This window comes from Cinclus cinclus, chromosome 4 (genome assembly GCF_963662255.1).
Source record: "Cinclus cinclus chromosome 4, bCinCin1.1, whole genome shotgun sequence".
NCBI classification, from domain to species: domain Eukaryota; kingdom Metazoa; phylum Chordata; class Aves; order Passeriformes; family Cinclidae; genus Cinclus; species Cinclus cinclus.
In genome coordinates this window covers 58,024,759-58,041,689 of record NC_085049.1, presented here as the reverse complement: position 1 = coordinate 58,041,689, position 16,931 = coordinate 58,024,759, and the positions used below count along the sequence as shown (strand labels likewise).

The following is a 16,931-nucleotide window of genomic DNA, read 5'->3' as shown; positions in this document are numbered from 1 at the left end:
GGTGAGCGCGAAGCCAATGGGAGAAGCACTGCCAGCTCGGCTTGTTTTCTACACATACACACACAACAGAGCCCGCTCGACGTGTCCGGGGCCAGCTGTCCAATAGGAGAGCTGGCTTCGTGACAAACAACCGTGACAGCCAATCGAATAAGGGATCTCAAAGGCTTGGATGGGACTAAGTGCTGCAAGAGAGCCCTCCCTGGTGGGTGGGCATTCTTTCGAGCTGGCCAATGAAAGAGAGGAGATTTTTCACTGATAGCTGTGTCAGCCAATGGAACAGGGCGGCAGCGCGCCTGGTGTCCGTGCAGTTCGCGGGACCTGCTGTCCCGGCGTTCGCAAAGGACCCCTCCGCCCCTGCCGCCCGGACTCCCAACAGAAAGCCCCTACACCTGCTCTCCACGCGAGCCCGCCAGGCAGGACGCCAGCGCCAAGGAGGAAATCCCTCTGGCTGAGGGGCTCTGCGGACTGGCAGGTGACCTCTGCAGAGCGGCGGGGAAAACTGCTTGTCCTGCTCCTCCGCCTGGCCATACGCACGCTTGTGGCACAGAACGAAGCCGAGGAAAGAGTTATGTTTGTTTATTCAGGGGGCGGTGAGGCCGCTTTCGCTTGTGTCCCGGCTCGTTTTATCGCTGACGTCAGAGAGGGCGGGGCCGACGTCGGCGCGTGCGGAGAGCGGGGGGGCGCGCGCGCGTGCGTGCGCGCGCGAGAGCGGCGCGAGTGGGGTTCGGCGCGCGCGTGCGCCGGCGCGGGGCGGCCCGAGGGGCCGAGCGGGCGGTGAGGAGGCGGCGGCGGCGGGACCCGACCGGCCCGACCTCGCCTGGTCCGGCCCGGCCCGGCCCGGCCCGGCCCGGCGGGGCCCCTCCAGCCCTCCCGAGGGGAAGGGCGGGCGCCTCGGCCCGGCAGCTAGCCCCGAAGGGCTGGGTGGGGGTTAGACGGGGGCCTCTCCTCAGCGCGGTGGGCTGCGGGGGTCTCTGGGCCTTGCTCGTGGGTGGCGACTCCCGCTTGGGTCGCTGTTATTGTTTTGGTGGTGGTTGTGAGGGCGTAGTGTGGGGAGGGGCGGGGTGGAAAGGTGCGAGGCAGGCCGTGGGTCTGGTCCCGCCTGCCCTACCCTCTTTCCCACGGGCTTTGTGCTGCCTCTGGTTGCTAACGGAGACTTCCCTTTGTCGGAGCGCAGGGTGACCGGTGAGGAATCGCCTTCCCCGCAGTCTGGACTTGGGTTTCTCGTGGCCTAGGAAGAAGTGGTTTTCCTTTCTCGAGCTGTTGGCATCTTCCTGCCAGGATTCAGTCGTTCCCAAAGGAATGGAGGAATGCAGCTGATAAGTGCTTAACCACCCTGTGCTCCTATAGGCAGTACCAGGCGCTGGCTTCATCTTCTTCCCTTTGGCACTTTGGGGGTGGGCCGCTCCTTGTGACCTGGTCTGGGTACCTTTTTAGTGGCACTGTAGACCAAAGGAGATGGAAGAAAAGGAGCGATGTGATAAATTCCGGCTGGTACCTTGACACTAAGGAGAATCGTATATTTTGACTCTTATTTTTTTTTTTTCTGTGGAGGAGAGGGAAATACTACATTTTATGGGGTATGGGAGGAGGGAGGTTGCAGATCTTCAAGTGGTTTTTAAAACCAGCTGTCAGAGGCAATTACTGAATAAACTGAAGCACAAGAGGAGAATTTGTAAGCTGGAAGCAGTGCTAGCCCACCAAAGAAAGAGGCAGTGGGCTGCTGTTGTGACTGTGGAGGCAGAAACTTCAGCCTCCTTCATTTTTCACCACCTACTCCCCATCCACCCATCGAGAAAATGAGTTGTGTGCCATGGAAAGGTGACAAGACCAAATCGGAATTTCCAGAACCATCCCAGCTACCGCCACAGCGTATTTACCATGAGAAGCAGCGCAGGGAACTGTGTGCCCTCCATGCCCTCAACAATGTCTTCCAGGACAGCAACGCCTTCACTAGGGAAGCCCTGCAGGAGATTTTCCAGAGGTAGGATGCTCTCTGTACTGGCATTAGCTTCTCCTTGTCTTCTGCTGGTTGGTGGAATTTTTGGGTGTTTTTTTTTTGGGGGGGGGGGAATGTAGAAATAAAAGGAGGGATTCAAACTGTGCCACTGCTTTGAACTGAATGGATCTTTTTTAACCCCAGCCTTTTTATTCCATGGAGAAATTCTCTCTCATTTTACTTGCTTCTTAACCTGTTCTGGTTGACAGTTTTAGGTCCAAGGGCTTTATTGCAGATACTGTAATGTGGTTGGACTGTTGTCTTCTCTACTCACCTTAATGCCTCTTCTACCTGTCTCCCATATATTTGCCCCTGCCATGTGTAGATGAATTACCTAGATATTAATAATGGATTTGGGGATTGTCTTGGGAGAATGGAGGTGGCAGGAATGACTGACAGGTCATCATAAAAACTTACTGACTTAGTACTGCAACACTTAGAAGTGTTTTAGAAATTAGGAGTTTTGTCAAAGGAGTGACTCCTTATTCAAGAGGTTCAGTGAAGTTCTTCAAATATTATGGGCTTTTTTTTTTTCCATGAAGCAAGACTGTCTGTACTCTTTTAAACTGGATTTAATTTCAGTAGCTGGATGCCTGTTTCCTGTGGCATTGCTAAATGTTTCCCAGGAGCTTCAGATAATTAATAAAGTGGGTTTGAGTTTTACAGGAATGAATATAAATTGTTTGTGTGGCCTGTGCAATAGCTGATATTTTGCTCAGTGTTTATTTCATGGTGTTTTGATGCTTTACGGACATTCTCCATAAAGGTGTGAGCCTTTATAAGTTCTTTTGACCCACCACTGATTAAGCTAACTGACGATAAAGGAAAAGGGCTCTCCTGTGATACTTAACCTGCAGATGTTGTAAACATCATGTAAGTTATGGTTGAGTACCTGCAGTTGCCAGCATCTTGTGGTGGTGACAGGTCGGAGATCCCACATCATGGCAGCACACGCTGTGGGATGAGGCAGTCGTGGTACCCTGTGCTGATGAGCAGGGAGCTGTGAGCTTGTTGCTGTTTTCCTGAAAACCAGCACATTTATGAAATTGGTGCTTGAGTCATCAAACTCATGCCTGTCTTTGGTAAAAGAATGTGGTGAAGGACAATAGCAAGTATCAGATTGAAATGCTATTTATTATAGCATTGTAGATAAGACTGCTGGTGGTGTGGAGCTGGTCCATGGCAGGCTCAAGGCACTCTTTGTCCAGTATAAACACACTGTGGTTTTGTCCCACGGCAGCAATTGTCAGAATCTTAATCACAGCTGGATTGCTCTTGGCCTGAAGCAAACAAAGGCAGTTCATGTGGTAGAAGGAGTGTGATGATCTAATTAGTTGGCTTTCATTGCGTTTGGTGAGACAGAATTAGTATGCAGCATGAAATCTCTCAGAAAAAGACTGGATATTAATATTGTTGAACCTCTTTACCTAGAAGGGAGAATTTGTCTTTTGTTCCTTCCTAATATTCAGATCAAGATACACAGATTGACTCAGCCCATGGTAATATGGAAATACACATGAATATTCCTCTTAGAAATGTGAGCTATAAGCTATGCATAAGAGTTGCCACTGCCTTTCTGTTGGGTGTCTACCTGTGTGTAGCTCTTTGACTTGCCTTTAAGAAGCATGAATTTAGTTGTCCTTTATATGTCACTTGTATTTTCCTGTGCCTACTCACATGCTATGTATTGATAAAGGATGGATGAGTATTCTTAATAACCTGCAAAAATGTTGAGGTCTGATTTCTAAACCCGGTATTGGCAAGGTAACAAAATCACAAATAAACTTAAGCTCTCTAGCTTTTACCACGTTCCTTGGAGAATGATTGAACCACATTGCTTAATCATTAGCTTCCCTTTTGCTGCATCCTACTGTGTAAAGCCAGGGTAGTCTGATGAATATCATCTCAAGCATATGCCAAAACTTGGTTTGGGAACCCCTCTATTTTGTGGTCTTTCCCCCTTTTTTCCTCAAAACCAAGAAATAGCTTTTTCATGTTCCTCTGGCTTTTGTTGCAGGAGGTATGATTCCATGTTCCAACTGTTGCATGGAGATACCAACAAAATCTCTTTGCTTCGCTGGAGTCTGCGTATTGAGACCTGATTAGAAAAGACAACTGCAAGCAGGAATCTTGGAGCTCCTTGTGTTAAGACAACATGTTGATGAAAGTTTCTCATGTAGAAAGATTAGGAGGATTATTACCTGGATTTTTGTCCAACTTTGTCAGTCTTTCTCAGCTCAGTGGCTTGATAAAAAAACCAAAACAATAATTTAATTCCTTGCTTAGTCAGAATCCTTCAGCTGATGGTTGTGGACCCTACTTGGGTATGTGTGGGTCAAGATGGTGAGGTGGTTCTTGGGGCAAGTTTGCTCACAGGTGCCAGTTTTTTGTTGCCCATGCTGGTTACCTCATTGAGTTTTTGGGGCTCTGAAAGTTATGTGAAGGAGCAAAGATAAATGTGTTCTTTCAGCTCTTGAATGAACTTGGCTCTGGAAAATGGTGCCATGAGAGGGTGCTTCTGCAGCCCAAAGGGCTCTCTGAATTTTAAGGTTTTCCTTGGTTGCTGGCACTCAGGAGAGTTGGTAGGTTGAAGCAATGATCTTGAGGGATTAGCTGTAGCCAAATGATCTTGTTTTATTTTGATGCTGGAGAGCTGTGACAAGCTGCAGGTTCTATCTCTGTGATTAGTAAATAACACCCCCATGGTGGGTATTAACAACTGTTCCTCTTACTGTGGTATTGTGGACTCCTCTCCCTTCTGTAGTGAACACACTTCCCAGACTGTTCTGCTGCAGAAAAACTCACAGCTGAAGACAGAGGCTACCTGACTGTAGCCTCTCCAGCCTTGGTTGCTCTGAAACTCCCTACTCAGTCCACTGCTTTCTTCTTGTCAAATGCCTTATGCTGTCGGGGTGTCATTGAAAACTGGGAAATAAACTCTCCACAGGTGCTTAGGCAAGAAAGCTGAGATGGCTTTATTCAGCATGCTGGGTGCATGGGGATCACTCCACCTAATGTGCACCCAGCAGTCTACCAGTCATATAACCAGACCAGGTTACATACATGAAACCAGTATATATTCACTGCATTTCTATTACAAATGCATTATATTTCCTGAATACATGCATATATGATAATTATTTCCATGGATTTATTTGGATATCAGTAGGGGTCTTTTGAGGCTCTTTGGTGATAATTTGGGAACATCCCATTCCCCAAATTTTCTGCTTATGATTCTGGATCCTCTAATGAATCTTTTCACCTTGAGAATATCTCAAGTATGTTGTCAGGTCACAGTGCGCTTCTCTTATCATTCTTTGCTCTGGTTCTCTTATCTTTGTTGTCAAAACTAGGTTCTCAAAACTAGTCCTCAAAACTAAGACATCTGCTAGTACATCTTAATCACTGATATACGTAAATAAGGAAGTGCTAGCTCGTACAAGACTATTAGTCACAGATGTAGGGAGCTAACACGAAGCCACATTAATCTCTGGCATTTGTACAAAGTACTATATGGTACAAAACGAGGCATTAATCACAGATCTAGGGATCAAACATTATTGTGCTGAAGTTAAAGAGAATTTTCCAACGTCTTCTGCCACTGCTGCATGGATGCCTTTTTAAAGAAATACAGTTTGTTGGGTAACAAGGGCAGGAATGCAGAAGGGCTGAGGGATTTTCAATGGACGAAATATGCCTGCAGAATATGCAGTGTGCTAAAGGCTGAGGGAAGAACGTGCAGGAGCATTAGAAGTTTTGAGGGTGGAGTTGACAGGAAAAGGAGACAGGTAAAACACAGATGTTTGGATAATATGAAATTTGAACTTTGCACTAGCAGAATTAATGGAGTCCTTATCAACGGAAAGAGCAACTCATTACAACAGGACTCATCTGAGGCTTGACTTTCTTTGGATTGGCATTATGTAACTCTGTTGTTCTCTCCCAGTTTCCCCCATACTTGCTTTTCCTGCTGTCATCATAATAGTACATCCTGTTGTTTTCCCTCCTTACAAAATTTCTTGGGCAGAGGAGGAACATAAAACCATAGAAGTGGCTCACAGGCCCTTTTCTGCCACGCATCTCCATGTTACGTCTCACATCTGTTATCTGAACTTGTGCAAAGGCAGTTGTATATTTTGGCATGTAACCTCATAGCAGCCCACAGCTTCCTCACAAGAGGAAGTGGAGGGGCAGGCATTGATCTCTCCTCTCTGGTGACCAGTAACAGGACCTGAAGGAATGACATGAAGCACTGTCAGAGGAGGTTTAGGTTGGATTTTAGGGAAAGGTTCTTCACCCAGAGGGTGGTTGGGCACTGAAACAAGCTCCCCAGGGAAGTGGTAACAGCACCAAGCCTGACAGAGGTCAAGAAGTGTTTGTACAATGCTGTCAAGCACATGGTGTGTTCCTTGGGGCCATTCTGCTTGGGACCAGGTGTTGGACTCTGTGTGGATCCCTTCCAACTCAGGATATTCTGCAGTTACAGGAATGTGATGGACTGTGGTACTGCATTTTTAGATGCTGTAGTAATACAAGTAATGTCTAAGCAAACTTACACGTCAAAGCTGAAGAAATTTGTGTGCATCAGGATTATCTGTTTAGTTACCTACAGCAATAAATATTTTTTTATCATCTAGCAACAGCAACACTTTGGAAAGCTCTCAACCCCAAGTATCTTCATGGCTTTATGTCTGAATACTTGTTTCATTTACCAGTGGAGGAGGAAGAACAACAATCTTTCCTGCAGCCAACCTCCCCTGCCTCTTTCTCATTCAGACTTCAAGACTGGTGTTGACTGCTGAACTCTTGAAATTGTAATAACTGTTGTCCTAAATAGCAAACTGGCATTTACTCCAACTGTAAATTGAGGAAAAATCATGATTGAAGCATCCTTCAGAAGTATCAGTTCAAGGGGTCAGGGAGGAAGAGCTTTATGATTTCTTCTGCATCAAAGGTAGAATTTTTGGAGGCTTTGTACATAAGAGTTATTGTTATTGCTTTTCTTAGCCCATTTGATGAAAGGTAAGGGGGCTGGAATAGTTTGTGTTTAAACACAAAACCACTCTTCAAGTTACACAGCAAGTAGCCCCTTTCTAGTTGGTGAAATACAGGTTCAGCAAATACCTGCTGGAGCAGTCTCCTCTTCTGTTTGCAGGCTGTCTCCCAACACCATGGTGACCCCCCACAAGAAGAGCATGCTGGGGAATGGGAACTATGATGTGAACGTGATTATGGCAGCACTTCAGACCAAGGGCTACGAGGCGGTTTGGTGGGATAAGCGCAGGTACTGAGAAGTTGTGTAATTCTGGAGGTGGCTACTGTTTGTAAAAATGAGAGATTGAAGTGAAAGCACCAGAACATAATCTGTTTGATGTCTTGTCTTATGCACTTTTTCAGGGATGTTAATGCCATTGCCCTGTCTAACGTGATGGGCTTCATCATGAATCTGCCCTCTAGCCTTTGCTGGGGCCCCTTGAAGCTCCCCCTCAAGCGACAGCACTGGATCTGTGTCCGGGAGGTGGGAGGCACCTACTACAACCTCGACTCCAAGCTCAAGGTGCCCGAGTGGATTGGAGGTGAAAGTGAGCTCAGGTAGGATTTCCTCTAATCCTTCCCTGTTGGAGGTAAGAAGTCTGTCCTTAAACAGTTGGTGATTGAAACATGTATGGCTGACCGTCAGTAGTAAAAATTTGAGATTAATAAGGTTCTTCTGCCTGCACCTGGGTTTATGCCCCATTTGTGCAAAGCTAGGGAAATGATTTTTTGGCAGTGGTGTCTCTATGAGCTCAGGAGAGCTTGACTTGGCCTCTTACGTGTCTGGCTCTGTCGGTGGCACAGGTAGAGGCCACCTCTGGTATTAGCGGGTGACACCTGCAACACAGTGTGCTGTACCCTGCTCCTTCCTCAAACATGACAGTATCAGCATTCTTTGCCTCTTTAGTAACAATCTGTATGTTTCCATCAAAGGTTTTTCCAGACTAAAAGTGCAGCCTTATCCCTGACAGCAGTAAAGAGCTGTTTGTTAGGAATCACTTTTCCTGTGTAAGCATACGCTGCCCTTTTGGCTTGGCTCCCCTTGCCTCTTCAAGCTCAGCCCAAGATGATCATTGTAAATACTTTGTAAAATTTCACCTGCTCTTGATTGCTGTTTAGCTTCCATTCCATCATGCTGTAATCCTACTAGCAGCCTTGCTTCCTTGACTAGACGTGTTCTGAGATAGGGATGTGCAGTGTTTGCAGAGCCAGCCATTCCAGTGACGTTTTGGTGAATTTCTGGGGTAAAGTAACTCTCTCATGAAACTACTGTGCAGAGGTTCTGGTGGATTTTATCATCGGCATAGTATTCTTCTGCAATAAAAAGGGCTTTCTCTACTGGGAGTTTTGGAAATCTGGACCAAAATATATTGGAGAAAATGTTGATTTTTCATATTTATTGGAAGTAATCCAAGTTTGGTATTAGAAAAAGCTTAGATGCAGAAAAGGGCTAAAAAACCATGTCAAATAACAAGTGATACACTGCTCCTTAAGGACATCTGAATGATGGGGTGTTCTTTTTTCACAAGAAAAATATTTTTTTCCCAGATTTGCTGAAATTATTTTAAATTAAGGTGGGATTCTTGATATGAATGATGATAAATATGAAGAAACTAAACTTGGTTTTAATTCTGTTTTTCTTAACCTTGAAAAGTAAGAAAGTGGCATCTATATAGACTCATCTCTGTTGGGGTTACAGTAATGTCTATTTGATTATGAGAATTTTCTAGGTAGAGATGGTTGACTTTATTGGGGCAAATTTCATGTTTGTAGGATTTTTCTGTCACAAAATAACTCAAGACAGTGGGGTTTCCCCCCATTTCTTGTCACATCTGAATAGTTAGTTGCATTTAGTTGTTGTTGCAGATGACAAAGCTCTACATGCTGTAGTACTTGTTTCTCTTTATGATAGGAAATTTTTGAAACACCAGCTGAGAGGAAAGAACTGTGAACTCCTATTGGTGGTGCCAGAGGAGGTGGAAGCACATCAGACCTGGAGAGCTGACGTGTGACCTGGGCTGACTCTGTCCTCCCACTACAGTTCTTCCCCTTTACCGAACTCCTGATGTCCTAAAACCTGGATGATGAGTGCCCTGACTCTTCTTGTCTGGAATTTCCTTTGTTAGGCTCTTCTCTTCCCTCCTTGGTGCAATAGGGCAATGGCACAGGACATTGGAAGTGGTGGGTGGTAAGAGCTGAGGGTAGAGCAGAGGAAACTGGAAGCCAATCACTTTAATTGCAAGGTGGATGAGCTGCAGTGCCCTTTGGCCAGCTGGAAGACATTGCACTCTTGAAAAACTGGGCTGGGGGAAAGTGCCTGGAAACCTCGGGCCTCCAGTTCCCCATGTGGTTCAAGGATGTGTGTGGTGGGACACTGCTCCCGCCAGGGCTTGTCAGGAAGGAGCAGGGGCTGAGCATGCTGCCACCTCTTTACAGTTCTCTCCCTCCAAGTTGTCGTGCAGACATTTGCAATTCCTAAGGGTCTCTCAGGACACTCAAAACACTAGCAATGGTATGGTGCTCAGCACGACCCTCTGCTTCTTAGGGCTGGTTTGTGCCAGGAATTAGGAAACAATAATAAAACTAGTGTCATCTTCCAAGGAATTCTTCGGGTAGTTAGAGGATTCTTCCCCAGGTTCTCCGAGGATTTATGTATGTGGTGAGCAGTTGTTTGGTAGTGTGTCTGGGTAAGGTGACATGGAAACAGCAAGCACAGGCTGACTGAGGAGTATCAAATTTCTGGACTGGAGAGAGGCCACAGTCTGCTTGGGTTTCTTCGTGCTATGGTGAGGTATTTTTCTTACTATTTATTGACAGTTTTGGTTTTCTGCATGGTCACCCAGTAGATCTCCCATGATCACCTCTTGGAGAGAGGGATAAAGCTGAAGAGGTTTTCAAAGAAATTAATTCCCTTTTATTTTCCTCTCTTCAGAAGTCTAGCCCCCAGTCATGGATGTCATGTGAAATGAAAGAGGTCAAGTTATAAAATAAAAATGGGCTGAGGAAGGGAGCCTTTATAACAGTCAGTTTTCCCCTTTTATTGCTACCATCCACTGGCGTGGGAGCTGCAGAGGGTCCACCAGAACTTCCAGGCCTTGGAGACACCCTGGCTTGGTAGCTGAACCAGCCTCTCCTTTAGCATTGGCCAACAAACATTCCATTAATGGGTGTATTGCTTTTTCCTGCCTTCCATGGGGAAGAGACTAGACACGGAGACACTAAGAGGAATCTTCACTGGCTGTTTCCCAGTCACCTAGGAGAGCTGTAGCTCAGCCATGCCTTCCATGGCAGGAGGAGGAAATGCTGAATTTGGAACTGACCTTGTTGTGTTTAGCACTTCCTGGCTGAGCTGCTGCTTCCATCTTTACACGTCTTGGTTGAAATGCACCCTCTGGGACCTGATAGAGCTTGAAGGATCCTGTTGCATCATGCAGGAAACTCATTGCTGATGTTTGAGCTGGTGAAAGGATGAATTGTAATGACCTTTTCTCAGTTACTTTTCTCTTCAGAGCTCTGCAAATGCATGAGCAGGTGCTCGAACCTGAGAGACCACCAAAGTGGCACCATCCCAACAGGAAACAAGAGGCCACATGACTACAGGAGGATGGTGTTTGCTGACCCCTGGACATCTGGCAAGCACTTTTGCAGTCCTTTGAGCACAGCTTCCCACAGTCAAGGGCATATGGCTCTTACATTTTAAAAAGTCCTATTTCGTAACACATTCCAATGACCAATACCAGCTGGCAGAGTTTTCAAACACTTTCCAGGCAGGATGTTCAGCCTGCAGGCATTCTGCTCCTGACTTGAAGCCATTTCTTCAAGAGGGGGAAAATAAAAATCTCAACAGCAACATTTTCTATGCTGATTGAAGTTGCACTTTGGACAAAAACCCTGTTTGCATGGAAACTGCAAGCCAATGGATCAGTGCGCAATATGCAAAGATGTTTTAAAATACTTAGGGGCTGCTTTCCCAGGGGAGAAACAGTGTGATCCAGCTGCTCAGGTAAAGGGAAAGTGTATGATCATATCCCCGTGGGAGGTGAGGCTGCTGTCCCCCAGAGTGGGTGAGCTGGTCCAGTCTCACAGCTTGGGAGCAGGGAAGCCCCTCTTTGTTTCCTTGCTTGTTTGGTTTTGTTAGAGCCTTGTCTTGGGTTTGTTTACAGAGATGTATTTTGTTTAACCAAATATTAAAAATGGAAAAAAAAAGTTTCCATATAAATGTCCTATCACTTCTGTATGTTCAATTGAATTGTTCTGTAACAAAGTATGTAAAGGATAAATAAATTTTTTTTCTTTGGTTATAAAACCACCATGTTTCTGTGAGTTAGGGACTTTGAATGGTGGGCACCAGTGCTGAGGTAGAATGACCTCCCAGAGAATTCCCTTAAGCCATGCAAGGCTTCCCCACCCCTCTGAAGGTGACAAAGCCACATTGGTCCCTTCTGCACTGCCAGGCTGTGCATGAAGTAGAGATCCCTACCCAGAAATCCCCCAGCAGCTCTGAAAGAACTGAGCCTCCCTCAAGGACATCTATTAAAACCACACTGCTCAGGTTGGATTTATTTAATATTCCATACAAAAAAATACGCAGCTGATGTCTGTTCTACTTTATGAGGCAGAGAATCTGCGTGGATGTGATCGTCTCAAACCTGGTCTGCTGCTCCCTCAGTTCTCACACACACAGCTGCACTAAAGTGTTTCTGCAGATGCATCTTCCCAAAGAGTATTTTCCACGGGGTATTGATTGCCACCGGCACCCCTCCTTCCTCTGCTGGGAAAGTCACACTTCCTGCCACCACTGTCCTTCAGCTCCAAATCAGGCAGGAAAGCAGGTGTTGTGTCTGACTGCTGCTTTTCAAAGCCTGACCCGTGCCCCAGGGTGTTTTGTGGGGCAAGAAGCTGGCAGAGGAGCTCCCCCGGTCCAAGTATGTAACTGGTTATGGCATAGTGATTGAATAAAAGGAAATACTCATGATTTCTAAAGGAGAGGGGGATGCAGACAGGAGCCATCATCCGGTCCAGAGGGGGGCTTCCCTCCCTTGTTATGAACAGGTCAATGTCCCAAAGGAGAACCAAAAATAAAAAAAAAATTGCCCTGGCCCAACAAATCAACAGTTCAATATATCATAATCACAAGGTCTTCCCACTTGATATGAATCCAACTCAGCTTCCGCAGATTAGATTTTTCCAGACAGCGGAGGCAGGGCCCCTGGCATTCCCCCTGAGAGCCCCGTGTTGGGTCCAAGGAGGATCTGGAAAGAAAACAATTGGTTGAGGTGTTTCAAGAACACACGACGCCTTGCCATGCTGTTCCCCCTCCCACAGGTACTGGTGGCACTTTGCAGCACCAGTCCTGTGCCTTCTGCAACAGCCAAGGTCAGTGCCTCACAGCATAGTTTGGCTGGTGAAAGCCAGGTTGTGTGCTTGCCAGGGATTGCTGCCAGCCTGACACTGGGAATCAGCAAGACTGTCCAATTAGAACATCCAGCCAGAGAATCTGGTGGGATGAGTGAGGCCACAGCCTACAACAGACTGCACCCTTCTCCCCAGGCTTCCGAAGCAGCGGGAGGTGCAGGCACTCCCAGCTAACTCTGCAGGGCCGGGAGAGAGGGCTGGCCTTCCTGCCTCACCTGTCGCTGCTGCAGCTGCTGCTGTTGCTCCATCTGCAGTTTTTCGGTTTCAAAGACGACAGGAAGAACCAATATCATGAAGGAGGTGGTCCCAATCCACAGAGCTGCCCTAGAGAATCTATCAAGGAGAAAGAACCCTAGGAATCAGTTCTTATAGGCACAATCCCACGTTTCCCTTACGTGCCTCAATCATAAACCTGCCTCCAAATCCAACCCCGAGCTCCGGGTCGTCTCCTTATCCCCGCCCTGCCCAAGCCGCCCATAAACAAACACCGTGGCTCCACCGCTCCCCGCAGGCCCCGCGCTGCGCTGCCAGCAGCCATAGCCGCCGCGAAAGCCGGCGTAGCCGCCCCGCGCCGCCGCTCTGTCCGCCGGGCCCGCTCGAGGGGCGCCGGCCCGGCCCGCCGCCCCCTCACCTGTACATCTTCTGCGCTACCGTCAGGGACAGGTCGAATGTAGCCCCAGCCGCCGATCGGACGCTCTCGGGGAACATCTCCGTGAGTCCCCACAGCCGCTCCGCCAGCGTCTCGTCCAGCTGCGGGCGGCATCACCGTGTCAGGCCGCGCCACACGGCCCTGCGCGCCCCGCGGGGTCACCGCCCCCGCCCGGCCTTCCCCGCTGCCTGCCACGATACCTCCTCGTCGTCCTCCTCCTCCTCATCGAGCTCGTCCTCCAGCTCCTCGGCCTTGCCCGCGCCGCCCTTGGGCAGCAGCTCCTCAGGGGACAGGGACGCCGCGGCCGCCATCGCCACCAGACAGGACGGAAGGAGCGGCGGCCAGAGCGCCGCCGGAAGCGCAGCGGCTCTCCCAGCGCCCAGCCCGGGCGAAGCAGCGACCCCTGGCGGCCCGGAGGAACACCGGCTGCCCCCGCCCCGGCCCCCTCAGCACAGCGCGACGCGTTACAAAATACCCTCAGAAACCGGGTTTTAATTGCAAAGTTTTATGTAAAATATGCAAAACGCTCAGAATGAGCAACTCCAGCATCCTGCTCGCCCCAAGTCAGACGGTGAGGTCAGTACAAGCACCCGCGGGCTCCCCAGGGGCAGCGGGCAGAGAGCTCTTCGGTAAGCAGAGAGGGCGAGGAGCAGCCCTCATGGAGACTGATCTTCTCCACCGCTTGTTGTCCGGCTGCCTTAGAGCAGAGGGTACCTATGCTGGGCTGCGGTGAGGAAACGTATCGAGGTAAAGTGCTCTGAGGAAAATCGTGTTAATGAAGAGTGCTGCGGTGCTAAACCAGCCATTAGCTGGTTTAAACCAACCCATGACACCACACAACACTGGAGGCATCTCAGCACCCGTGGTCCTGTGAAACAAAGTACCTCCACGCAGTACCAACGTGGCAGGGAGGCCCAGGCCAGCCCCAGCATCCTGTGGGCCAAGACCAGCCTGGCCACCTCTTGTTCATTTCTTCCTCCGGTTATGCTGCTTCAGCTCCTCCAGCTCCTTCTCCATGAGGTGGGACTCGGCAGTGGTCTCAGAAAGCTGGAAGGCACAGCAAACAACAGGAGTGAGTTAAAGGCTCATGAGGCCTTTCCAACTTCACAGCACAACCGAGATTTACAGCCACAAGCCAGGTCCTGCGGGAGGGAATTTGTTCCTGTTGGGCAAGGGGGAAGCTGCCATGTCACGCTTCACTGAGATCACTTGGAAAAGCTGGAGAGCAGCTAACACTTCTGCTAAGTGTTCCAGCCACAAAAGCCATTTTCCAGTTTTAAAACACGTGAAGATAAAGAAAGCATTTGTTTAGAGTGAGATAAAGGCTAAATCACTAATTAACTGAGAATAGATGTGTGTTCTATTTCACTGAATGTCTCTCCAGATTTTAAGCATGAAAGCTGTGATCTCTGGGTAAGGTTGAATTTTGGTTTATTTAGTGGAAAATCTTTCATCCACAGTTTTACACACAGGATGTATGTCACACCCCTCATGACAGCAGACAGAAGTTTTAATCTTCTGTGACCAGAAACACTGGCGGTAACTCAGTTTCACAGTTAAGGCAGACGACAGAGTGGCAAGAAAAATGCCACATTCTGTGCAGAAAGGGAAACAGGAGATATGGTACTTGCAGGAGCTTCCCTCTCCTCAGTAATAGTTCACAACAAACTCTGATGAGGGGGGAACCTTCCCCTCTTTTCAGAGGGGATCAGGCTTTACTCCCTCAGCCATTACTGCCATTACACCTATGTTGCGTGGCAAGGTAAAGCAAAAAGAGGGGTGCAGTGAGAGCAGCCTTCTTCAGGGGACCCAGTACTCTTTGCTCAGGCATCCCCAGTGCTATGGGCAAGCAGGAGTTGGGCAAAGGCTCACCATGTCCAGCAGAATGTCCACTTTCAGCCGAAGTAGGTTGTTTTCTTCCTCTAGCTGCTGGTTTCGTTTGCGCAAGCGCTGCAGTTCCCTGCGATCCCCCAGGAAGCTTCCTGATTCTTAGAGGAAGGAATGAGGTCAAAATACAGATTATCAGCCAACTGTGGCTACTTCAGACCACAGCAAGCTGAGCTGTACTCTACCTGAGACCCAGTGACCATTTTCAAACTTCAGGCTCTGGCCAGCAAGGTGCATTGTGGGGGTGCCATATTCCAGGCCCAGCTCAACTTCACGGGTAGATCTATCCAGCTGCAGGGAGAAGATCAGAGTTTCACAGAATTCCAGAGCCACCCTCTGCTCTCCCATTTCTTAGTGACTGGCATTCCAGTGGAAGATGCTGGTCCAAATGGCCCTGGAGCCTGGAACCCTACTTTGGTCATGTATTGCTGCAGTAGAGGACTGACTCCTCTCACTGCCATCCCTGCACCTTCTACCACCCACTCATCTACCCTACACTTGAAGACCACTGGTGAGAAGTTTTCAGTGACACAGTTCTGGACTGCAGGTGGGGTGATGATGATTCTTCCCTGAGCTATTCCATTTGTAGCTTCATGTATAGTCACCAATGATCAGGAATGGTGCTGCACTGCAGGAAGAAAGCAGCACAGTTGAAATTATAGAATATACTGAGTTGGAAAGAAACCACAAGGATCACTGAGTCCAACTCCTGGCCCTGCAAAGGACCATCCCCAAGGGCTGCACCATGTGCCTGAGAGGAATGTCCAAACACTTCCTGAACTGCCAGGCTTGGTGCTGTGACCACTGCCCTGGGAAGTCTGTTTTCCAATCACCCTCTGGGTGAAGAACTTTTTCCTGCCCCAGAAGCAGCTGGGAGCTCTTGTAAGGATTATGGCACTCACAGCAGGAGCCACCCATCTCTGCCACCAAGGCAGCGCTCCTGCAGCAAACCAGAGGTGCTGAGACTCACCAGGTGCAGGTTGGACAGCGAAGCCCATTTCCTGGGGGGGGTCTTCTTCGGGCTGAAGGAGTTCCCAAAGAGAGGCATCGCACTCTGCTGGCCAGGCCTACGGCGGGCTCCTGGAGGAGCAGGACAGACACAACGGGTCTGAGGCTGCGGGCCGAGAGCAGTGATGTGACAGGGCGGCTGTTCTCCCCAGGCGAAGCCCTCCAGCTCTCAGGCCAGGATGGCGATTTGGGGAGGGGAGAGGGGGGAGTCCCGGCTGCCTCCCCGCCACTGCCACCAGGCAGCACCGGCCTTCAACGGGCACGTCCCTCGCACCTCCGCCGCACGTGACCGAGCCGGGCGGGTGACAGGACGGACTGTGCGAGGTGTCACCCCCTCCTCTCCGCCCTCCCGGCCCGTACCCCCCACCCCCAGCGCCCCGCGGCCTCGGGGATGGGGAAGAGCACGGGCCGTACCACGCTATGGGCACGCCAAGAAGCTGGAAGGGGAGCCCCGCGGGGCGTTATTCACCGCACGGGCCACCACCGGGATGCTCCTTTGTTCTGTTTTCCCTCCCGGCATCTCGCTGGCGAAAGCAGCGGGCTGGGCAAGAGCGGAGCTGATGAAGAATGCCCCCCATCCCCCCCGCGCCGCAGTGGTAGGGTCAGCCCCGCGGTGCGAGGGCGGTTGGGCCGGGCTGTTCCATCGAGCTTCGCCTTAATTCCTGGGGGGGGGGGGCCCGCACCTTTCCGTCGGGCCGCGCCCGCTCCCGGCGCTCGCCGTCCGCCGCCGGTGGGATCCGCCGCGTGTCCCGGGAGCGGTTTGCGGCCTCCGCGTTTCCCTGGCGATGGGATCCGCTCGGCTCCGCCTCCTGTCCTGGAGGGGGACGGGGGCGGAGTGCCGGGCAGCGAGATTCGGGGTCGGGCTCTGCTCATGGGCGGGCTGCGTCAAACGGGTACCGTGCTCGCCGCGCTTTCCTTCTCACCTTCCCTAAAATGCTCGAA

The 16,931-nt window shown here is 49.6% G+C and overlaps 3 protein-coding genes across 3 annotated transcripts; 1 reads left to right on the top strand and 2 right to left on the bottom strand.

Annotated features, from left to right (window-relative positions):
* The first annotated feature begins 976 nt into the window (after positions 1-976).
* Positions 977-11,330, top strand: JOSD1 (Josephin domain containing 1). The gene is made up of 4 exons (XM_062492181.1): positions 977-1,981; positions 7,152-7,280; positions 7,394-7,588; positions 8,943-11,330. The coding sequence occupies exons 1-4, from the start codon at positions 1,797-1,799 to the stop codon at positions 9,040-9,042; spliced, it is 609 nt and encodes a 202-aa protein (XP_062348165.1). The 5' UTR covers positions 977-1,796; the 3' UTR covers positions 9,043-11,330.
* Positions 11,331-11,559: 229 nt separating this feature from the next.
* TOMM22 (translocase of outer mitochondrial membrane 22) lies at positions 11,560-13,417 on the bottom strand. Its single transcript, XM_062491340.1, has 4 exons — positions 13,295-13,417; positions 13,077-13,195; positions 12,661-12,778; positions 11,560-12,282 (listed from the first exon to the last, which is right to left on the bottom strand). Exons 1-4 carry the CDS (start codon positions 13,403-13,405, stop codon positions 12,208-12,210), a joined length of 423 nt encoding a protein of 140 aa, XP_062347324.1. The 5' UTR covers positions 13,406-13,417; the 3' UTR covers positions 11,560-12,207.
* Positions 13,418-14,060: 643 nt separating this feature from the next.
* CBY1 (chibby 1, beta catenin antagonist) lies at positions 14,061-16,196 on the bottom strand. The gene is made up of 4 exons (XM_062491339.1): positions 15,952-16,196; positions 15,167-15,272; positions 14,967-15,082; positions 14,061-14,141 (listed from the first exon to the last, which is right to left on the bottom strand). Exons 1-4 carry the CDS (start codon positions 16,027-16,029, stop codon positions 14,061-14,063), a joined length of 381 nt encoding a protein of 126 aa, XP_062347323.1. The 5' UTR covers positions 16,030-16,196.
* Between the last annotated feature and the right edge of the window lie 735 nt (positions 16,197-16,931).

What these genes read in the sequence shown, in the direction of transcription:
- JOSD1 (XM_062492181.1), top strand. Translation starts at nt 1,797, where the DNA reads ATGAGTTGTGTGCCATGGAAAGGTGACAAGACCAAATCGGAATTTCCA. An exon ending in CTGCAGGAGATTTTCCAGAG is followed by an intron (nt 1,982 to 7,151) that starts GTAGGATGCTCT and finishes TTCTGTTTGCAG; the next exon opens with GCTGTCTCCCAACACCATGG. An exon ending in GGAGGTGAAAGTGAGCTCAG is followed by an intron (nt 7,589 to 8,942) that starts GTAGGATTTCCT and finishes TCTTTATGATAG; the next exon opens with GAAATTTTTGAAACACCAGC.
- TOMM22 (XM_062491340.1), bottom strand. Translation starts at nt 13,405, where the DNA reads ATGGCGGCCGCGGCGTCCCTGTCCCCTGAGGAGCTGCTGCCCAAGGGC. An exon ending in AGGAGGAGGACGACGAGGAG is followed by an intron (nt 13,196 to 13,294) that starts GTATCGTGGCAG and finishes TGCCGCCCGCAG; the next exon opens with CTGGACGAGACGCTGGCGGA. An exon ending in AGCAGCTGCAGCAGCGACAG is followed by an intron (nt 12,283 to 12,660) that starts GTGAGGCAGGAA and finishes TTTTCTTTCCAG; the next exon opens with ATCCTCCTTGGACCCAACAC.
- CBY1 (XM_062491339.1), bottom strand. Translation starts at nt 16,029, where the DNA reads ATGCCTCTCTTTGGGAACTCCTTCAGCCCGAAGAAGACCCCCCCCAGG. An exon ending in CGCTGTCCAACCTGCACCTG is followed by an intron (nt 15,273 to 15,951) that starts GTGAGTCTCAGC and finishes TTCTCCCTGCAG; the next exon opens with CTGGATAGATCTACCCGTGA. An exon ending in AAATGGTCACTGGGTCTCAG is followed by an intron (nt 15,083 to 15,166) that starts GTAGAGTACAGC and finishes CCTTCCTCTAAG; the next exon opens with AATCAGGAAGCTTCCTGGGG.